Raw genomic sequence first — 17,463 nt, forward strand, 5'->3', positions numbered from 1 at the left:
GCCAGTGATTGGCTAAAAAAAAGAGATCAACTGTAAAGGTGACCAATCAGAAGCAGCGCTAGATGGCCCTAAAGACTTTCCTGACATTCCATTGATTTAGAGGTGGCAAGAAGTCGAATACTCAAATACAAATTTGGTGATTCTTGTGAATATTATGGATACACATTGTTATTTGGCGACTCTTTTGTGGTGACAGCTCGCTAAAAAACTTCAGCGCGGCGATAGTGGACACAGCCCTCTCCTCACGCTATTTATTGTAAATGTAGCTGATCTTATATGTGTTTGGTGATTCACCTCTGGTTTTACAGGTGTATGAGAGCTTTCATGTGGCGTGCACACGTTTGTAATGTTCTGATATCTGTGAGTTTGGTAAAGGCTGTTTGGCCAAAGTCTGCTGTGTGAAGGGGACAGTAGTTTGCCCTGCATTGTTGTACATGACTGTACAGTTGGGAGTCTGTTTAGATGATTTTGAGGTCTGTGGAGGAGAATAGCCTTTTGGTCCATTTGATAATTTGCAGGACAAATAAGGCTGAATAGAGTTTGTTTTTACTTGAAAAAGCAAATGGGGCATATTTTTGAGATTTTTTTTTTTTTTTTGGTAGTTACATTATCCTGTAATTACTTTTATCATCCAGCAACTCAGTTACTAACTACTTTGTGAGAAAAGTAATGAGTAACTATAACTAATTACTTTTTTGAAGGACCTTGCCCAGCACTGGGGAAGATTAACCAAAACCTTTACTCAAGTAAGAGTACTGTTACTTGAGGTGATTTCTAAAAAGTTAATAAAGTAAATGTTTCTGAGTAAATGCAATTGAGTACTACCCACCTCTGATAGTAGTATAATATAATAGGACACAGGGCAGCCATTTGGAGTCAGATTTGTGGTTCACTCACCTCAGTCTGCACCATGTTGACTCTCTGTGACCTCAGCTCTCGAATACAGTTAAAAATATCCACAACGCCTTCGTTCTCTGCCATGTCCAACATAATGTCCACCGCAATGAAGCAGCCTGTCCGCCCTGCTCCAGCACTGCACAAACACAGTATACTGTAATGTAAATGGGCTCAGTAAATTAACCCAATCAACCATCTGCAATGCAAATCTTTAGCAGTCAATTATACCACAGAAATCGTACCAAACCAATTTATAATCAAAAGATGACACAAGTGTGCCTATTCATGGCAATGGTGTCAAGTTTTCATCACTCTGAAATCCATGGAAACTACACAATCCTTTTATGCCAAAAAAATAAAAATAAAAATAAATCTTGAGCCTGAACTTTTCTCTTTTCTGTAGCTTAGTTTTACACATGAATCAAAATACTAAGGGATGTAATTCGAGAATTTTATAGGGAAGTGGGTCTGGGGGTCCCCGCCCAGGATTTTTGATTAGACAAACAGGGTTATTTTCTGTAATTTAGCACATTTTAGATAAAGTATGCTGGTGGGGCTGTCTCATCAGCTGAAGCTCTGGTGTATCTCTCTTAGAGCAGAGGGTAGAGCAGATCCATCGTTCTCCCTGTCCATAAATGAGATCCATGTGTTAACCTTTACAAAATGGCCAATGGGGAAAAAAAAAACCCCCAAACATCTCAAAGCTTTTATACTTATAATGTTCTTCAGCCTCAAGATAAAAAATAAGTGACAGTTTTAAAGTCCCCACGTCGATGGTGTATTTAACCTCATGTAAGACTTTTCTCTGGGGTCTGGTTCTCCACAGACAGTAGGTTTAAAAGGTCAGCACTTTGACAAGACATAAAACTGATTGGAGCAGATTAGTAATACTGGAGGAAAAATATTCAGTTTGCAAATGAATGGTCCCACAACTCAGTACAAAGTTTTACTGAAGAATTCTTCCTATTCCATTAGTGATTAAAGTGGGACTACACACATCTAAAATCCCCCCCACAACCACATTTCAAATAGAGCTGCTTAGCTGGGCTGTACCTGGAGGACTAAAGAAGAGAGTGAGAGGAGGAGGGGCGGAGTCTGGCGGTATAAGCCAGGTGTTTGTTTCAGAAATAGTAACCAGGGCAGTTTCTTGTGAAGTCACCAACTACTACTACTAAATTGCAGATGCCACTAAAGGCAGCATACACTTTGATTTAGTCATTTTTGACCAGAAAGCTTCAAATTTACCTAGTTTGTACAAAAAGTGACTTGAAACAACAGATGTTATTAAAACACCATATGCACAGTTTAGTAGCAAAAAAAAAAAAAAAATGGAATTAGTGTCTTAGTGTTTAGGCCCTCTTTAATTTGTCCAGAATAAATATTTCATGTTCAAATGAAATGTTTACTAGGTGCAGTTTTTCTCTGAATTCCATTACAGGCTTGATGTGTTGTTTAAATTGACTTCTACAAAACAATCGCTTTCCTCCACTATAGAAGTAAACAGGTTTCAAATTGTTCCCAACGTCAATAAAAGTGTGACAAAACTTGTTGAGACTTGTTGAAAGATGTGGAGAGGTGTATTGGATAGAGTGATGTAGAGCAGCCGGTAAACAGACAGAAAGCTCAAAGGAAAACTACAACCGTCGCTTGCGATTTGGGGGTGCTCTCTGACGCCTTTGGCCCGTGTCACCAGGCTTCACCCACACAGCCTCACTCACACAAGGGGCTGTGCAGCTCTCAGCATTTATCATGAAGCTGACAGCTAATCTCCTCTCTCTCCTGGTGTCTTTCGGAAAACGTCCAGGGAATTACAAAGTGAACGATGGCTCCTCCCTCTCTGTCCTCCTCCTCTTCTTGATCCCTCCATCCGTGGCCTGATCTCTCCCCTGTGACATCCACCGCTGCTCCAATGTTTCCTCCACTTTCACAAGGGCTTATCTTCACTTTCAAGCTAATGCTGTCAAAGGTTTGGCAACGCAATGCCATCCTTGTTGCAGGAATCAGTCAAACATTCAGTGTTGTAAATCTACACTCTACCATTTCAACAGAGCTGCTAAACTGGGTAGTGCCTGGTTCCATTGCAAGAAAATTTTATTCTGTCAAATGGACAAAAGCTTTTAAGAGTGAATACACGTTGCCACTCATCCAAGTAGTAACAAGGTTCTGGCAAGTCACTGCCTTAAATATCTAACTACACTGAAATAAATACATCCTAGTTGTTTGAAGTAGGGGTATCTGCTATTAGTTGAGTACATTCAACTACCCTGAGGCGTGAACTGTGTTTGGGTGACAGGTTGCACTTTAGATCCCCATTTCTGTTCAGAGATATATTGTCTTCCCTGACAAACATAGCCTCTTTGACCCCTCTTTTTGGCAGGAAAGACAATTCATCTCTGAACAGAAATGGGGGTCGAAAGGTACAACCGGGTGGCTGGGTGGGTTTGGTGGGTGGGACTGATTTTAATGCTTTGTAAAGCACTTTGTGTTACTTTTTTTTTTTTTGTATGAAAAAGTGCTATATAAATAAAGTTTGATTTGATTTGATGAACCTGTCTCCATCCTCAGACCCAAAACAAAGAAAACAATAGGGCTCATCAGAGTATGCTAGTAGGACATGGACAATTACGCAAAATATGACTCAAGAGTTCACGCCTGAGGGAGGTACAATGGACTTCACTAAATAAGGTACACATTACTGTAAACAACTTGTGTGGTACTTTTAGTGTAGATAGTTCCTCACTTCAGACAGATATTTAAGGCAATGACTAAGCAGAAGCCTGTCAGAACTGAAGAAGCTACTTGAATAAGGTATAAACTCAAATGTAAACTCCTCTGTTGCTTCCATATACGGTGGTATATTTCATGTATAGGCTTGACCATTCGGTGACTAGTGTTTTAAGGCTGTTGCTCTCACCTGCAGTGCACCACTATGGGCCCAGCATCTGGAGGGTTCAGAAACTTGACTTGTCTGATGAATCCCAACAGTCCAGTGGCGTAGCAGGGAACGCCGTGATCGGGCCAACTGGTGAAGTGGAACTGCCGCAGCTCCCGGATCTCATGATGGCCTTTCTACAATACACACACATAGGGAAGACATTATAACACATGCCACGCAGAATTAGGCATACATACTACAAAACTGGTGGTGGATCAATTCCCTATTTTCCGATACTAATCTGATACTGCAATCAGCCATTTTGAGAATACAAACACAATTTTATCAACTTCAACCTAGTAAATTGACAAGTGACACTTAATTTTAGAGCTCAGAACCTACACATTTCAGCCACTGAGGTTATTTTACTATGTTTATTGCGGTAAAGTTACTGTAATGGGCGCACGAAAAATATCATTAGTATATTTATATGATATTAACAACCTTTAACCTTTTAGGAAGCTTTTGTTGAAGTAATTTTAGGGAAAGTAACCTCACAACAATTGATATCGATATTGGAACTGAAAACCTGAACTGGTGCATCCATGCATAGAATAGACACTTAATTTACAAATACATTTTTAAAAGTGTTGAGTAAATCGAGAGTTAGTGTCATTGGACAAAAAAAAGACAATTTAACAGTTTGACACTGACTGCACCACAACAGCCTCAGGCCACAACAAAACCTTCTTCTTTATCAATGACATATTACTCTGGGCTTCCACCTTGTTTTAAAGTGCCCAAACTTTTTACAAACCCTGAACACACCATAAGCTCTGAATGACCCTTTCTTTTACCGCCTCTGTGGTCTCCATAGCAATGCATTGAATAATTCACACCTATTGATTGCTTGATTCTGTAGCAGCTAAACAGGGCTTTAGTGGAAGAGTGTGTGTCCTTCTCTGCTCACTTTGCTCCAAGAATAGACCTCAGAGAACACTGCTCTTCTCAAGAATATAATCCAAGACTGTGGCTGGATTCAACTGTTTGCGTTAGCCTCCAAAACAGTATTAGGAGAAGAAAGAGGAGGAGGAAAATGGAGACGTGTTGGTGAAACAGGTGACAGAGTGAACCTGGACAAAAAAGCAGGGGAAATACAACCTGGAAAACCAAAAGGCCATTTGAGACCTGGGCTCATTGTACGACTTTCGAATGGCAAAATGACATCTCTGGATCAATAATTAGTGTGGTTCAGGTGTGACCTCAGTGTACAGGCCAGGGAAAATAAAATTGCATATACAGATAAACATAGCTATACCTGCCTTTCAAAAGTATTTCCTATAGTATATTTCTATGGTTGGGGGCCGCTCTAGCATCTGACCAAAAATGTAGAAAGTGTAACTGACTTTTCAGGTGCCAACTTCACTATTGTGAAAATACATATTTAAAGGGGAAATGATAAAAATAGACATTTGAGCTTTGAATCATGTTATAATGTTGTTCCATTATCATTTTACTCAGTTATTTCAATTGATTCATGTATGTTCTCTGGCATCTCTGGCATTTCAGCCTTAAGTGCTCTGAAACTTGCTGTTTTCACCTAACCCCTATCTCCACCCACTCTCTGTACTAAGTTATTTAAGAAATTAGACTCCGGGTGATACATGTAGAGTAAAAAAAAAAAAAAAAAAAGTCACATAGCCATTTTTCAACAATAAAAACGCATTCAAATCCAATGCTTGCTGTGGTGAAATGCCACTATGAAGAGGCCGGGCTTATCACTCAATGAATCAATCAGAGGTGCCCAAACTTTTTTTAGCGAGGGCCACATTCAATTCATTTTATTTTTGTAATGCCCAAAATCACAACAACAGTTGTCTCAAAGGGCGTTCATGTTTTGGTTGATGGGGGAAACCGGAGTACCTGAAGGAAACCCATCCAGACACAGGGAGAAACATGCAAAACTCCACACAGAAAGGCCTGGGCGACCCGACATCTCAAAACATATTCGAAACGGAGGGCCACAGACCAGCGATCAATGCAGCATGGTGCTTTAAACGCAGCTTTGACGGAGCCACTGTATATTAATAAGGCTTGAAAGACATTCATTTTAGGTTTCTATCACAATGCAATGTGATGTTTGAGGTTATAGCGGTAGAAATACCGTAAATTTCGGACTACAGAGCGCACCTTGATATAAGCCGCACCAGCTAAATTTGAAGAGAAAATCAATTTTGTACATATATAAGCCGCACCTGAATAAAAGCCGCAGGTTTTCATATTGTAACATGAGACATTTACACAGAAAGACGGTGCACCGACACGCTTTTTTTTAAACTGTGCCTGAAAATTGGCACCAACACGACAACAACACGGGATGAACACATCTGCAGGTTTAGAAAATAAAGCTGCACCAACACGGAAAATCTGCTTTTATTTCCTCTGAAAACTTTTGTCGTCTTTTTACATTGACCAAGTTGGATTCATTGATGTCGAGCTTACGTGCAGTGGCTCTATTTCAGGGGTCGGCAACTCGCGGCTCCGGAGCCGTATGCGCCTCTTTCCGCCTCATACTGCGGCTCTGCGTGGCTTGGGAACTAACACAGACACAGCTCACAGTCCTGCGTAAAGAGCCCTGATTTTCAGACGCTGTGCGCACAGGGGTCAGGAGCAACTTTGGCCCGTCCCTAATGACACACTAATAAGCTCGTCCGTAGATGTATCATGAAAATCCTGCTGGAAATCGCCACAGAAATCTATTTGATGTAGTAGCAAGTTTATTATCTGCTCTTGTCTCCGCGGTGACGTATCACGTATAACACATCAGACACGACGCACAAAAGTAGAGCCACAAGCGAGTGAAAATGAGCCAAAACAAAAGTCTTTGGAGATCTTTTTAACAAAGGGGAAAAGGACAACTGAGGAGCCAGAAGAAGAGACTACGACCTCCAAGAAAAAGAAAGATAAATTTAACAGACAATGCCTACTTAAAATCTGGGTTTGTCGCTACAGGTGACTCTCACGCACAGAGTCCGCTCTGCGTAACATACGGGAAAAGCAAATAAGGCAATGAAACCTTCAAAACTGCTTTGGCACATGGAGAATAAGCACCTGGGATTAAACGATACGCTACGAGTTTTTTTGTTGTTGTTTTTTTAAAGAAACTGCGGAGTAGAGTAGACATAATCACATAATCAGCGCGATGCATGATGCAGCGGTTTGGTGAGTTGTATTTTTTTAATGCACTTAAGTTGTTTTTGCCATATTTATCTGCCACGTGTAGAAGGCTTGTCCGTGAAAGTAAAACCTACATTATTGTTATTATACAGTGTTATCTTCATTTTAGATGTCAAAAAGTATTTGCGGCTCCCAGTGTTTTATTTTATGTGGAAAGTGGGTCCAAATGGCTCTTTGCGTGTTAAAGGCCGACCCCTGCTCTGTTTCCTTTCTGTTTCTTTATCTTAAAAACTGCATCATATCCATTTCATGATGCGCAAAATGATCGTTCAAAATCAAAACTAGTGAATTCTTCAGAGCAGAATCTTTCCCCACGTCTGTCTCACTTTTACGTTTACAGCTAGAGAGCGCCCCCCAGGGTCCGTTATCCAGTAAAATTCCATATATAAGCCGCACTGCTGTAAAAGCCGCAGGGTTCAAAGCGTGGAAAAAAAGTAGCGGCTTATAATCCGAAATTTACGGTAGTTTAATTTGCTGTTAAAAGTACTGCTTATGATCAATTGGGCCAGTTCAGCAGGAGGCATGAGGGCCGATAAAAATTGGTATAAGGGCCGCATTTGGCCCCCGGACCTTAGTTTGGACACCCCTCTTCTAGATCAATACTGCTGTTTACAATGATAGGGTGATAAAATAATGTTCTTTTTATGAAATGGTTTAATACTAAATATCCACAAAAAACATAACATGTCTTCTTAAGTTTTCATGGAATGTTGTAGGATTAGTAAACTCTACAGTTTAGTTTTTCGGAACAACTCTTCTATTAAAAGAAACCCTTAAGACCCAAACGCAGTATTTTCCTGTCAATCAACCACCAATGTGAACGTGCACAATGGGGTTCTTGTACCATTCACACATCCCCAGGTTAATTTAAGCTGTTCGAGTAATACCTCCCCCTTTAAGCCCTTAGCTCTTTCATCAGCGTTGGAGAGCGTGCATTTAGTGAAGTGACAGAGTGAATGTTAGAGACTGAACACAGTGGTGCACTGGATTCATGTCTCTCTAAACCTTCTGCAGTTTCAGACGTGTCTTCATAAGCTGCTTTAGTGCCACAGAAGAGAGGGGGAGGAAGAGGAGGAGGAGGAGAGGGGGTGAGGAGGGAGAGGTAAGAAAAGGAGCTGACATAAGGAGCTTAGAAAAATGGAGGTGTGAAGAGAAAATGTATTCGGTCATAAAAGCCTATTAATGTAGGTAAAAGTGCATACTGTACTGTTTTTTATTTTGAGAAAAAAAAATCTAATTGCAATTTTCCTGACAAGCATTGTGATGATAAGATTATTATAACATTGCACATGTTCCGGAGCTTTAACAATTGAGAGAGGACTGAACTAATGAACTAATACAAGAATTTCAGAACATGTTTGTAGAGGTCTAAACTGTTCGCAGTTATTTGTGATCTGCAAAGAAAATCGTGTTGGCTAAATTATTACAATCTTTGCAAGTTGCTAATTTTGTGACTTTAAAATGCAAGTTTGTGATATCTTGCAGCCCCATTACATTAGCACTTTCGGATTCAGTCTTGTCCCTCAAATTTCTACTCTAGGGCTACAGAGGTGTCGATGAATCATTGATGGTGTCTTAGTCGACCAAATTTTATATTAGTCAACTAATCATTTTAACTCCCATGCAGTCATAGTATTGTGAGTGAAGTTTTGGGTCAGATACATGGTCAGAGCATAATCGTTTTTGCCATGCCCTCTTATTAGACTCATCGTTCAACAGGGGATCTCTTTAGTCGACCAAGAATTTCTACTACAGCCCTAGTGTCCTCCAACTGCACCTGTAATGGAACAATAAACCTGTTAATAATCATTTACCTTTTGTACAGAGAAGGTTCGTATGACGTATTCAGCCAGTGGTTCAGTCTCAATCAGAGTGACTTTAATGTCCCCATACACCTCTGTCTCATCGGGCCAATAGCGCACACATTTGACCTGGAAAATAAAACAAAGATTCAAAATGAGTAACATTACAATTTATTTTGTTCTATATATTTGGTAAAAATAAAATAATAAAAATCTTTAGAGACAGAATTTATGCTAATGTTCAAAAATATGTACTAAATGATTTCTGAGAGTTTCCCCACATAAAACCTCCAATCCTCTTTAAAACTCTTTCTTTTGGACTCCCTCCTCTCACTCGTTCTAATCCCTGGTTCAATTGACTCACCCGTCCCACCTCCACCAGGTTGGTTACCATGACGATGGAGGCGGAGTTCTCCTGCCAAACCATCCTCCAGAAATCTCTCACTGTCTCCTGCATGGGCCCTGGAGACACACACATATTTTAATAGATAGAAGAAGTGGGAGGTATATAAAAAATGCATTATATCCCAATGGCTGTTTTGGAGCAAAAAGTGAACTATCTAATGTAAAACTAATTTAACAAGATTAAAATGGGAATATCAAGGCCAATGTCTATAAGACTTAAAATAAGAGTAAAATTGAACAAAAAGCAAAATTAACAAGGTGAAATATTTGAACTTTTACGGTTTATTTTAAAATTCTGTTTTATTCTGTGAAATCTTTGAGCCTAAACCACACCATTACAGACATGTTTAAGCATGAAAAGGACAAAAGAACAAACAGTTTGTAAAGAATCAGTATTAGTCACTATTTAGTTAATACTCTAACCCTAAGTAGTTACTAAGCCTGAATCATTCTTAATAAATATTCTTTTTATCATGAATTAAGCCTTCATTAAACATTAATGAAGTCTAATCATTTATTTATAAATTTTTGTCATCATCACCCACTCTTAATACATATTGCATACTATATAATAATACAGACAGGGTTAGTATACACCGGGGTTAGGGTAAAGTATCAAAAATCAGATACTAATCGATACTAAAACGTAGAGCAAGTATAAATATGGAAAAAACTAAACAAAAACCTTTCCTGTTAATGTTTCTAGTTTTACTATGATTTTGAGCTTTATCAGAACAAATAAGACCTCATGCCAAGATAAAGAACGTACTATTATTTTGTATATAAAAATTACATTCTATTACTATACTTATCTTGTGGTATCATAATCGGTTTCAAATATTGCATCTATTCTTTAGTATCGAAATTGAGTTAAATTTTAACATCGTGACATCACTAGTATACACAAATGATGGATTTAGGATTGTCAAGAAAGTGACTCATAGCTTTCTCTCTCAAACACACACACACACATACACGCACACACTGTCACATACTGATGCCGTCATACATTGCACACAAATATGAAATCTGTTTTAAGTGCAATCCCAGAGGCACATGCTGGGGGCTTAATTACCTTGTGAGGCGATGTAATGTCTGGGTCTATGGTACCCCTGTGACACACACAAAAGGCACACATAAAACATGTGACATCATTGGTCCCCTTGGGTCACATGACCTTCTTCTACACTGCGAGATTCTTGGATTTTATGACTTCACTGCTCCATAAACCTGTGCTTGAGGTTCTACATTAGCTTACGACCCTGAGTAAAGGTGTCGCCATAAATGATCTTAAATGTGTCTTAGAGAAAACTTATTGAAACAAAGAGCTGCCCGTTGTATAAGCATGGGGACACCGATATCTTGCTGTGGCCGATCACTGATATTTGCAGATATTAACATTTTAAAATCTATAGCAAGGCCCACACATTTATGTTAAGTTATAACAGAGTCCACAAATTAACTTAAGCTTAAAAAACAAAAAGTATTAATTAGCTGCATGATTGTGTAAAGATACATTCATATTTTTACCCTAATCCCTTCTCTATTTCCATCTCACTAGCCTGGTGAGTACAAACTGGGAATGGCATATGGGCACAGAGAGACTGAGGCAGCTTATGAAAAGTATTGGTGCCAAATATCGCCACATTTTTCAATTACAGACCAACACCAATATCTGATAAACCCCTCCGATATCGTAGTAATATTGTGTACTTTAACCTTCAGCTTTCTAGCATAACTTAATACATATTTGTGTCATGATTTTTAATTAGACAAACTGGAGCTGAGGGGCTGCTGTGTCTCCTCTTTTGTCTCTCTTTCTCTGATTAGCATCTCTTTGGCCTCCTCCCTCTGTTCTGCTGATTGGGAAATACACATTTTCTGCTATAATCATAAGCACAGTTATTATGACAGTGAACTGCGAGCTGCTGATTAATGTGACATGCTAATCACACTGAGGCTAAAGCAGAAGTCACTGCAAGGAAGTCCACATAGGTTACCAATATTCTATGAAACTGAGTACAAATTATACCTTTGACTTCTGTGTATTTGTGGTATGGCAAATTTAAAAACAATAACTATAATACGACTGTTGGTCATTTGTGGTAGAGCTGCCCAATGTATTGCAAAATCATTGATATCATAGAAAAATAGAAAAATACAGTGGTTTACATATTTATTGAAAATTACAATGTAAAAGTCTTGGTTTTATCAGTTTTATTTGACCATAATTGTTTTGAAATTAAACTGAAGTTACTGCGTTAAAAAAGTACACATACATAATGTTTTTTTGCATGTAATAAAGTAACATTTGCTGTTTTTACTGTCCAAAAACCAGAAAGTAATGCTGATGCACTGTAAACATGCTAGTTCTTGTTAGCATTACTGTGTTAGCAAAACTGCTCTCTGACCTGTGAAAATTTAAAAAGCACTTATAAACTCATTAAAGTGAATAATTAGAATGCTAGGAATAAGTTAGGAAACTGAAGTCTAAATTTGAAATATTATTTAAAAGTAATGCATAATTATTGTGACTAAGATGTATTCATTAGCTAGGTTAGCAGACTGGAGAGATGCTAGACCATGAGACTGCTGCAGTGGTGTATTTGTTGTATTTGTTGTACTCACATCGATGTAGTTGGCGTTGATGTAGTCGGAGTGTGGCTCCCCCTCCAGCAGCGGCAGGCGCACTCTGGTGTGATCGTCTGTGGGGTCAGATAGCACAACAATACAACAGGCCTAAAGTTACTTTGACCCACAGATCGGAGCGCCTACTAGCTGCAGGGAGGACTAACTAACCACCACATAGGGCCACGCAGTACAAGGGATATACTGATATCATTGAGCGGGTATTTCACTAATACCATTAACTGGTTTCAACAAACATGTTTGGCTTGGTTTGGTGAGTTTGTAGTTGCGTTGTTTTGTATAATCTCTCAAAGGTCATTGCTGTAACATTATGTACTCCTATTGGTTTAAAACAGCACCACAGCAGGTACCAGAGAAGCTGGGATGCCATTTGTTTTCATATTCATAGGTTTCAACTTCCTGTTATATGTAACATTTTGAGGACTATTCATTTAAAGGGTCCATATTATGACATTCTGTTATAATGCTAATTCCTGATTAAAAATGTACCTGGAGTTTTTGGAAACACTTACCTTGTAATGTCATGTGGCAAGACAGGAAGTGCTAAATTTAAACTACAGACACCTTCACTAGAACCATCTGGATGATTTCAGTCCTGGAATTGCAAATCTATACTGAACTAAAGATAAACGATAGCTGTTAACTTAAAAACTACAACTACATGACATCACAAGGTGGAACAGAACATTTTGAGTTTTGGGGACACAGAAAGACTAATAATAAAGGATTACACAAACATGTGTGAATGAAGCAAAACACAACTCCAGGTATATTTTTGAGAAGGACATTACATTTGAACTTGACTTAAAGCTCACAAGAATCAATTTTGTGTAATATAAGACCTTTAAGTTAGAATACACATCCTGAAACTACTACATGTTGTACTTTGAACTTGTACTGTTAGTCATTATTTAGTCCTGCCTCTAATGGGTCCTCTAAGTCAGTCTAATCTCTGGTCTGATTACTGCTGTGCCTGTGTTCAGATGTAACATGGAAAAAGGGAATCACTGGACATCAAGACTCATTTAAACTCATTACATGTACTTTTCTGCTTTCTACATTGTTCCCTCTTTTTTCTTCTGGTACAGAGCAAGGCAAGATAATACTGTGATTACATATAAGTCAGTGTCAGTGCTTCTAATCTAATGGTCTAATTTAAGAGAGTGATGGGGCTACGAGGTGAAATAAGAGGTAATGAGTAGAAAACTAAGACAAGCAAATATATGTAAGTGGTAGTAGTAGTAGTACTCGTAGTAGTAGTTTATTTGGTCATTCATAGGTTGTCATATAAAGTTTGACAGCATCCAAAAGTAGTAGTATTGGCATTAATATTAGTATTGGGAGGAGCAGTAGCAGCCGCAGTGGTAGTAGTAGTATTAGCAGTAACAGTAGTAGTAGTAGTAGTACGAATAGTATTCAGTTCAATTCGGGTTTATTTATATAGCAAACAATAAACAGTTTTTAAAACAATAAACTTCTGTATAACTTCCAAAATATCCAACAACATGAGACACCTAAATGCAGTAATTCTCTTTTTGCAGAACAACAAATACCTCAAAGATGAACAAGCAACTTTGGTGAGTGGTCAGATGCTTTTATGGAGACATTTTGTCAGGTAGGTGTCAACTATTGTGCTGGCCAAGACAAAATTAATGAATTTACAAACAACTCTAGTGTTTAATTATGTGATTGGAGGGTGGCAAAAGCTCCATTATGTCATTAACCACACAACAAATAAAACATGTGAGTTAAATTTGAAATGGGTATTTCAAGATGTCCATGCACTCAATACAAAGCTTTCACAGCTGGGGCCTTGCATGTCAGCACCAAGGCCAGCTCTTTTCATAGTGATATTACATAGTAAGGCAAAAACACCAATAGCTGATATGAAATATAATCTTGTGATGTTCTCCCATTTCAGTGATAATGTCCAGGATCACCTTGGTGAAACTTGTATTAGATTACATTTTTATGTTTGACTGCGAGGCAACAAAAACAGCAGTATAACTACACTCTGATATTACCAGATATCAGGTGCTCGCTCTAAGACTAAGTACAAACATATACAGATTATTTCATTTTATGAACTGTGTTTTTTTACCAACTCAAGTAAAACAGCAGTATCTACTAAACGAGAATACATTTGTTGAAGTATTGTGTTCCTGTGTTGGACACAATTCCAATTTTCCTATGTATTTGAGCAAAATTGGTCTTTCCCCAGAGGAGATATACTTTATAAGCAGCTCTTGAAGTCAAAATGAGACCACCATGGACGGTTTGCATTAAATTAGAAAACATGAATACATGCGCACTTAGCATGCTAGTTCTTGTCAGTATTAGCTGTTGGGCGACAGTAGCTCAGTTGGTAGACTGTTTATCCACTGATGTGAAGGTTGGCGGCTGAAATCCCACTCTTGACATAAACATCATTGGTTAAGTGGTCACAGGTTGGCTGTACAATTCTAGCTCCCACAGATTTTTGTTGTTTGCTTGAGAAAGACAATCAGTGTCTGTGTACACCGGTGTGTAAATGTGTGTGTGAATGGGTGAGTGGTTCCTTATTGAAAAGCGCTTTGAGTGTCTTGAACGTGGAAAAGTGCTATATAAAAATGGGACCATTTACCATTACTGTGACAAAATTCCACTCTGGCCTCTGGAAGTTTTGAAAAGCACTTATAAACATGGTAAATAATTTGAATGCGCAAACTGTTTAAAAATAACTAGTTCTGTTTTACACGTTTTAAGAGAAGGAAAATCTGGTACAGTGCCAATATTTTCCAATGAACATTTATACTGCACTAAATTTGTCTTAATGTCTAATTCACGTTTTTGACAGCTCAGTGTTGACAGGTTTTCATTAAATCTTCTTCACCTTTTGTCCTTTGGCCGATTTGCTCATTTGATTGGATTCATCCTCTCTGTGCTCCAGACAGCAGTAATTATACAGGCCTCATGTCAGGAGCTGTCATAACACACAGAGCAGTGATATGAGTGTGGCAGTGTGGAAGGGGGCTTCTCTCTCCCTCTGCACAGGAAGGGAGAGTCTAATTGGGCTGAGAGGCGGGAGGCGCTGGCTTCAGATGTGGCGGATCTGGACATAAGCCTCATGTTGGGGAAGTGCTTAGAGTGAGGAGATGACTTCTAATACAGACACAGTGGTAATCAAAATTTAGGACTGTAATCTGAGTGGGTTTTTTATATATATATATATATATATATATATATACATATATATATATATATACACACACACACACACACACACACACATATATATTTGGATCACCATGTTACCTTTTATTGTTTTGAAAATGCTATATTTGCAGGAAAAAATTGTATTTAAATGTGCAGATAGTTTAAGTTTTTTGCTCCTCGTGCTGTTGTATAGGTATGAAAAACTCCCATGCAGGACGCTGCAGAGAAGTTCCTGGTTAAGTAAGCGTGTGGGCGGAGCCTTATACAAGAGGCGTGGGGTTGTACTAACTGTAAGGAGGGTTGAATAGTGCCCGGGGAGAGATAGCAAGGTGACTCAAACATCTACGGATGACATATAAAACCATATATATTTTTGAAGAGGGAACGTTATAACATGATAGAAAGCTCGAGAAAGTAAATTTTGCATAATACCTCCTTTTTAAGAATAGAGAACACGTTTTGGATTTTCCACTGAACTCAATCAAACTTGGCATCAAATAGAAATGATGGGAACAGTATGAGCCAATGACTCAGGTGCTCAATGTTCTCACAATCTTATGAATAATGCTGTTCAATCATTTGACATGGATTATTACAAGATGGCACAAGGCAGTGCCAGAACATAGAGAAACAAGACGTTCATTCAATTGAGTTACGATCATTTGTAGACTTTTGTAAAAATAAATACATTTTAAAAATATTGTGGTGGTATAAATATCTGGTTGATTCTGAACATTCTTCTCCCAATTAATTTGTCAAGTTTAGCAGATTAAACACCCCTTAATTAAGTAGTTGATTGACTGATTCTTTCAAAATTTTAAAACTGTTCATTATGAATTAAGACTTCATTCATGCTTCATTATTTTTAGAACAGATAATGTGCTTGTGTCTGCTAAATAGTTCTAATCTATAACACCCGTGGATCATTATGTTGTAATTGGCACATTTTAAATGGACATAGCTAACCCGCTAGCGCTCCACAAAGGGAAAGTGAGCATGGGCACACATCCAGCTCCATCGACTCTGGCTCCAACTCACTTTCTACTGAAAAAATGCTGCCCCTCTCTCTGTAACTGCTGCTGTCAGACTTGTCATTTAGGTCTTAAAATCTTCATATCAACCTGCTCTACATGATACTAGTGTTTTTATTTCACTATTTTGTCCATAAATCAATAAATCATGAACATTAGTAACAGACAAATGAAGCAACTTCTTTCCTAGAGGTCACTCCTGCTAGTGGTTGCAACAGTGATTGACAGCATTGCTAAGCCCCCACCCTCTGCTAAGCCAGTGGTGTGTACAGGAAGAGGCGTGTACATTCAACATCATTGCTCCTGAATGGCTCTTTGGTTGCCATGATACTTGTGGTTGGATTTTCAAGTATGCAACTTGGCTTCAAATTCACCCCTACAGCTACTAGCCTTGATGAGCTTCATTTGGCTGGAGCCGAACGTTCTGGGTGACGTTACTCTCACTTTGTCCACTTCTGTTTATAGTCTATGTGCAATAATCATCTAAAACTACTTAATAAAAGAAACAAGTCACCTGACTTGCGCATTGCCTAATGGGAACACAAGCCCTGCAGCTGTTGGCCCCTCCTATGGATAACTGCACATCACGTTAGCGAATAGCACATTTTTTCATTTGTACCAAAATGTTTATCACTGATTAAGAAAATAAAATTGTAAATAAAATGTATTTTAAAAATAAGCAATTAAAGATAGTTTAAACATGCACAAAACACTCCAAATACAACTTTGACAGCATAAATAGTGAGGGGAAACATCTACAACAGTTAAAAAGTCAATTCTGCATAATAGGTTTGGTTTAATTATGTAAGTGTAGTTATTACAAGTCTTGCCAATATATTTTGTTTATTCAAAATTAAATACCAAGAAGCTTGACAACTATAGTCTATTGGTCATAACGGACAACACCAAATTTTAGAAATGTAACACATTAAATTACTAAAATTGTACTTTGCCTTGAGAAAAAGTATGGAGTTACTCTATGTTCCACTTAAAATGAAACAAAATGGTTTATTCATCTAAGTGTCTGGCTCACACAGTTCTAGGCCAATGACACACACAAGACATTTCAGTTTCATAACATTCTGCCAGGTAAATTCTGAGAATTTAATCGGAATAAGAAAGTGTGTCTTCTCTGTAATATTTGATAGATTCACCAAAACAACCTGAGGAAATGGATTTTTTTTGTATTTTCTCCTCAATGTTAACTACTTCTAATGTACTTCTCAGCTTGGAAATAAATATTTAAAGAGGGAGTATTATGCAAAATGAACCTTTTGGAGCTTTCTACTACATTATAACGTTCCCTCATCAAAAACATGCCTGAAGGGGTTTTAGATGTCATCCATGCACTATTTGAACCTGCTTTACAGTT

At 38.2% G+C, this 17,463-nt stretch overlaps 1 protein-coding gene across 1 annotated transcript in view; it reads right to left on the minus strand.

The window, feature by feature from the left end:
• Positions 1–17,463, minus strand: part of ptprt (protein tyrosine phosphatase receptor type T) — a 151,830-nt gene that overhangs the window by 12,134 nt on the left and 122,233 nt on the right. The window contains exons 22-27 of the mRNA XM_055221627.1: positions 11,845–11,921; positions 10,292–10,328; positions 9,176–9,273; positions 8,824–8,940; positions 3,812–3,966; positions 898–1,033 (exon numbers count right to left, since the gene is read on the minus strand). Coding sequence (XP_055077602.1) covers positions 898–1,033; positions 3,812–3,966; positions 8,824–8,940; positions 9,176–9,273; positions 10,292–10,328; positions 11,845–11,921 — 620 coding nt within the window. The remainder of the gene's footprint in view (positions 1–897; positions 1,034–3,811; positions 3,967–8,823; positions 8,941–9,175; positions 9,274–10,291; positions 10,329–11,844; positions 11,922–17,463) is intronic.

The sequence above is a fragment of the Periophthalmus magnuspinnatus genome, chromosome 5, assembly GCF_009829125.3.
Source record: "Periophthalmus magnuspinnatus isolate fPerMag1 chromosome 5, fPerMag1.2.pri, whole genome shotgun sequence".
NCBI lineage: Eukaryota > Metazoa > Chordata > Actinopteri > Gobiiformes > Gobiidae > Periophthalmus > Periophthalmus magnuspinnatus.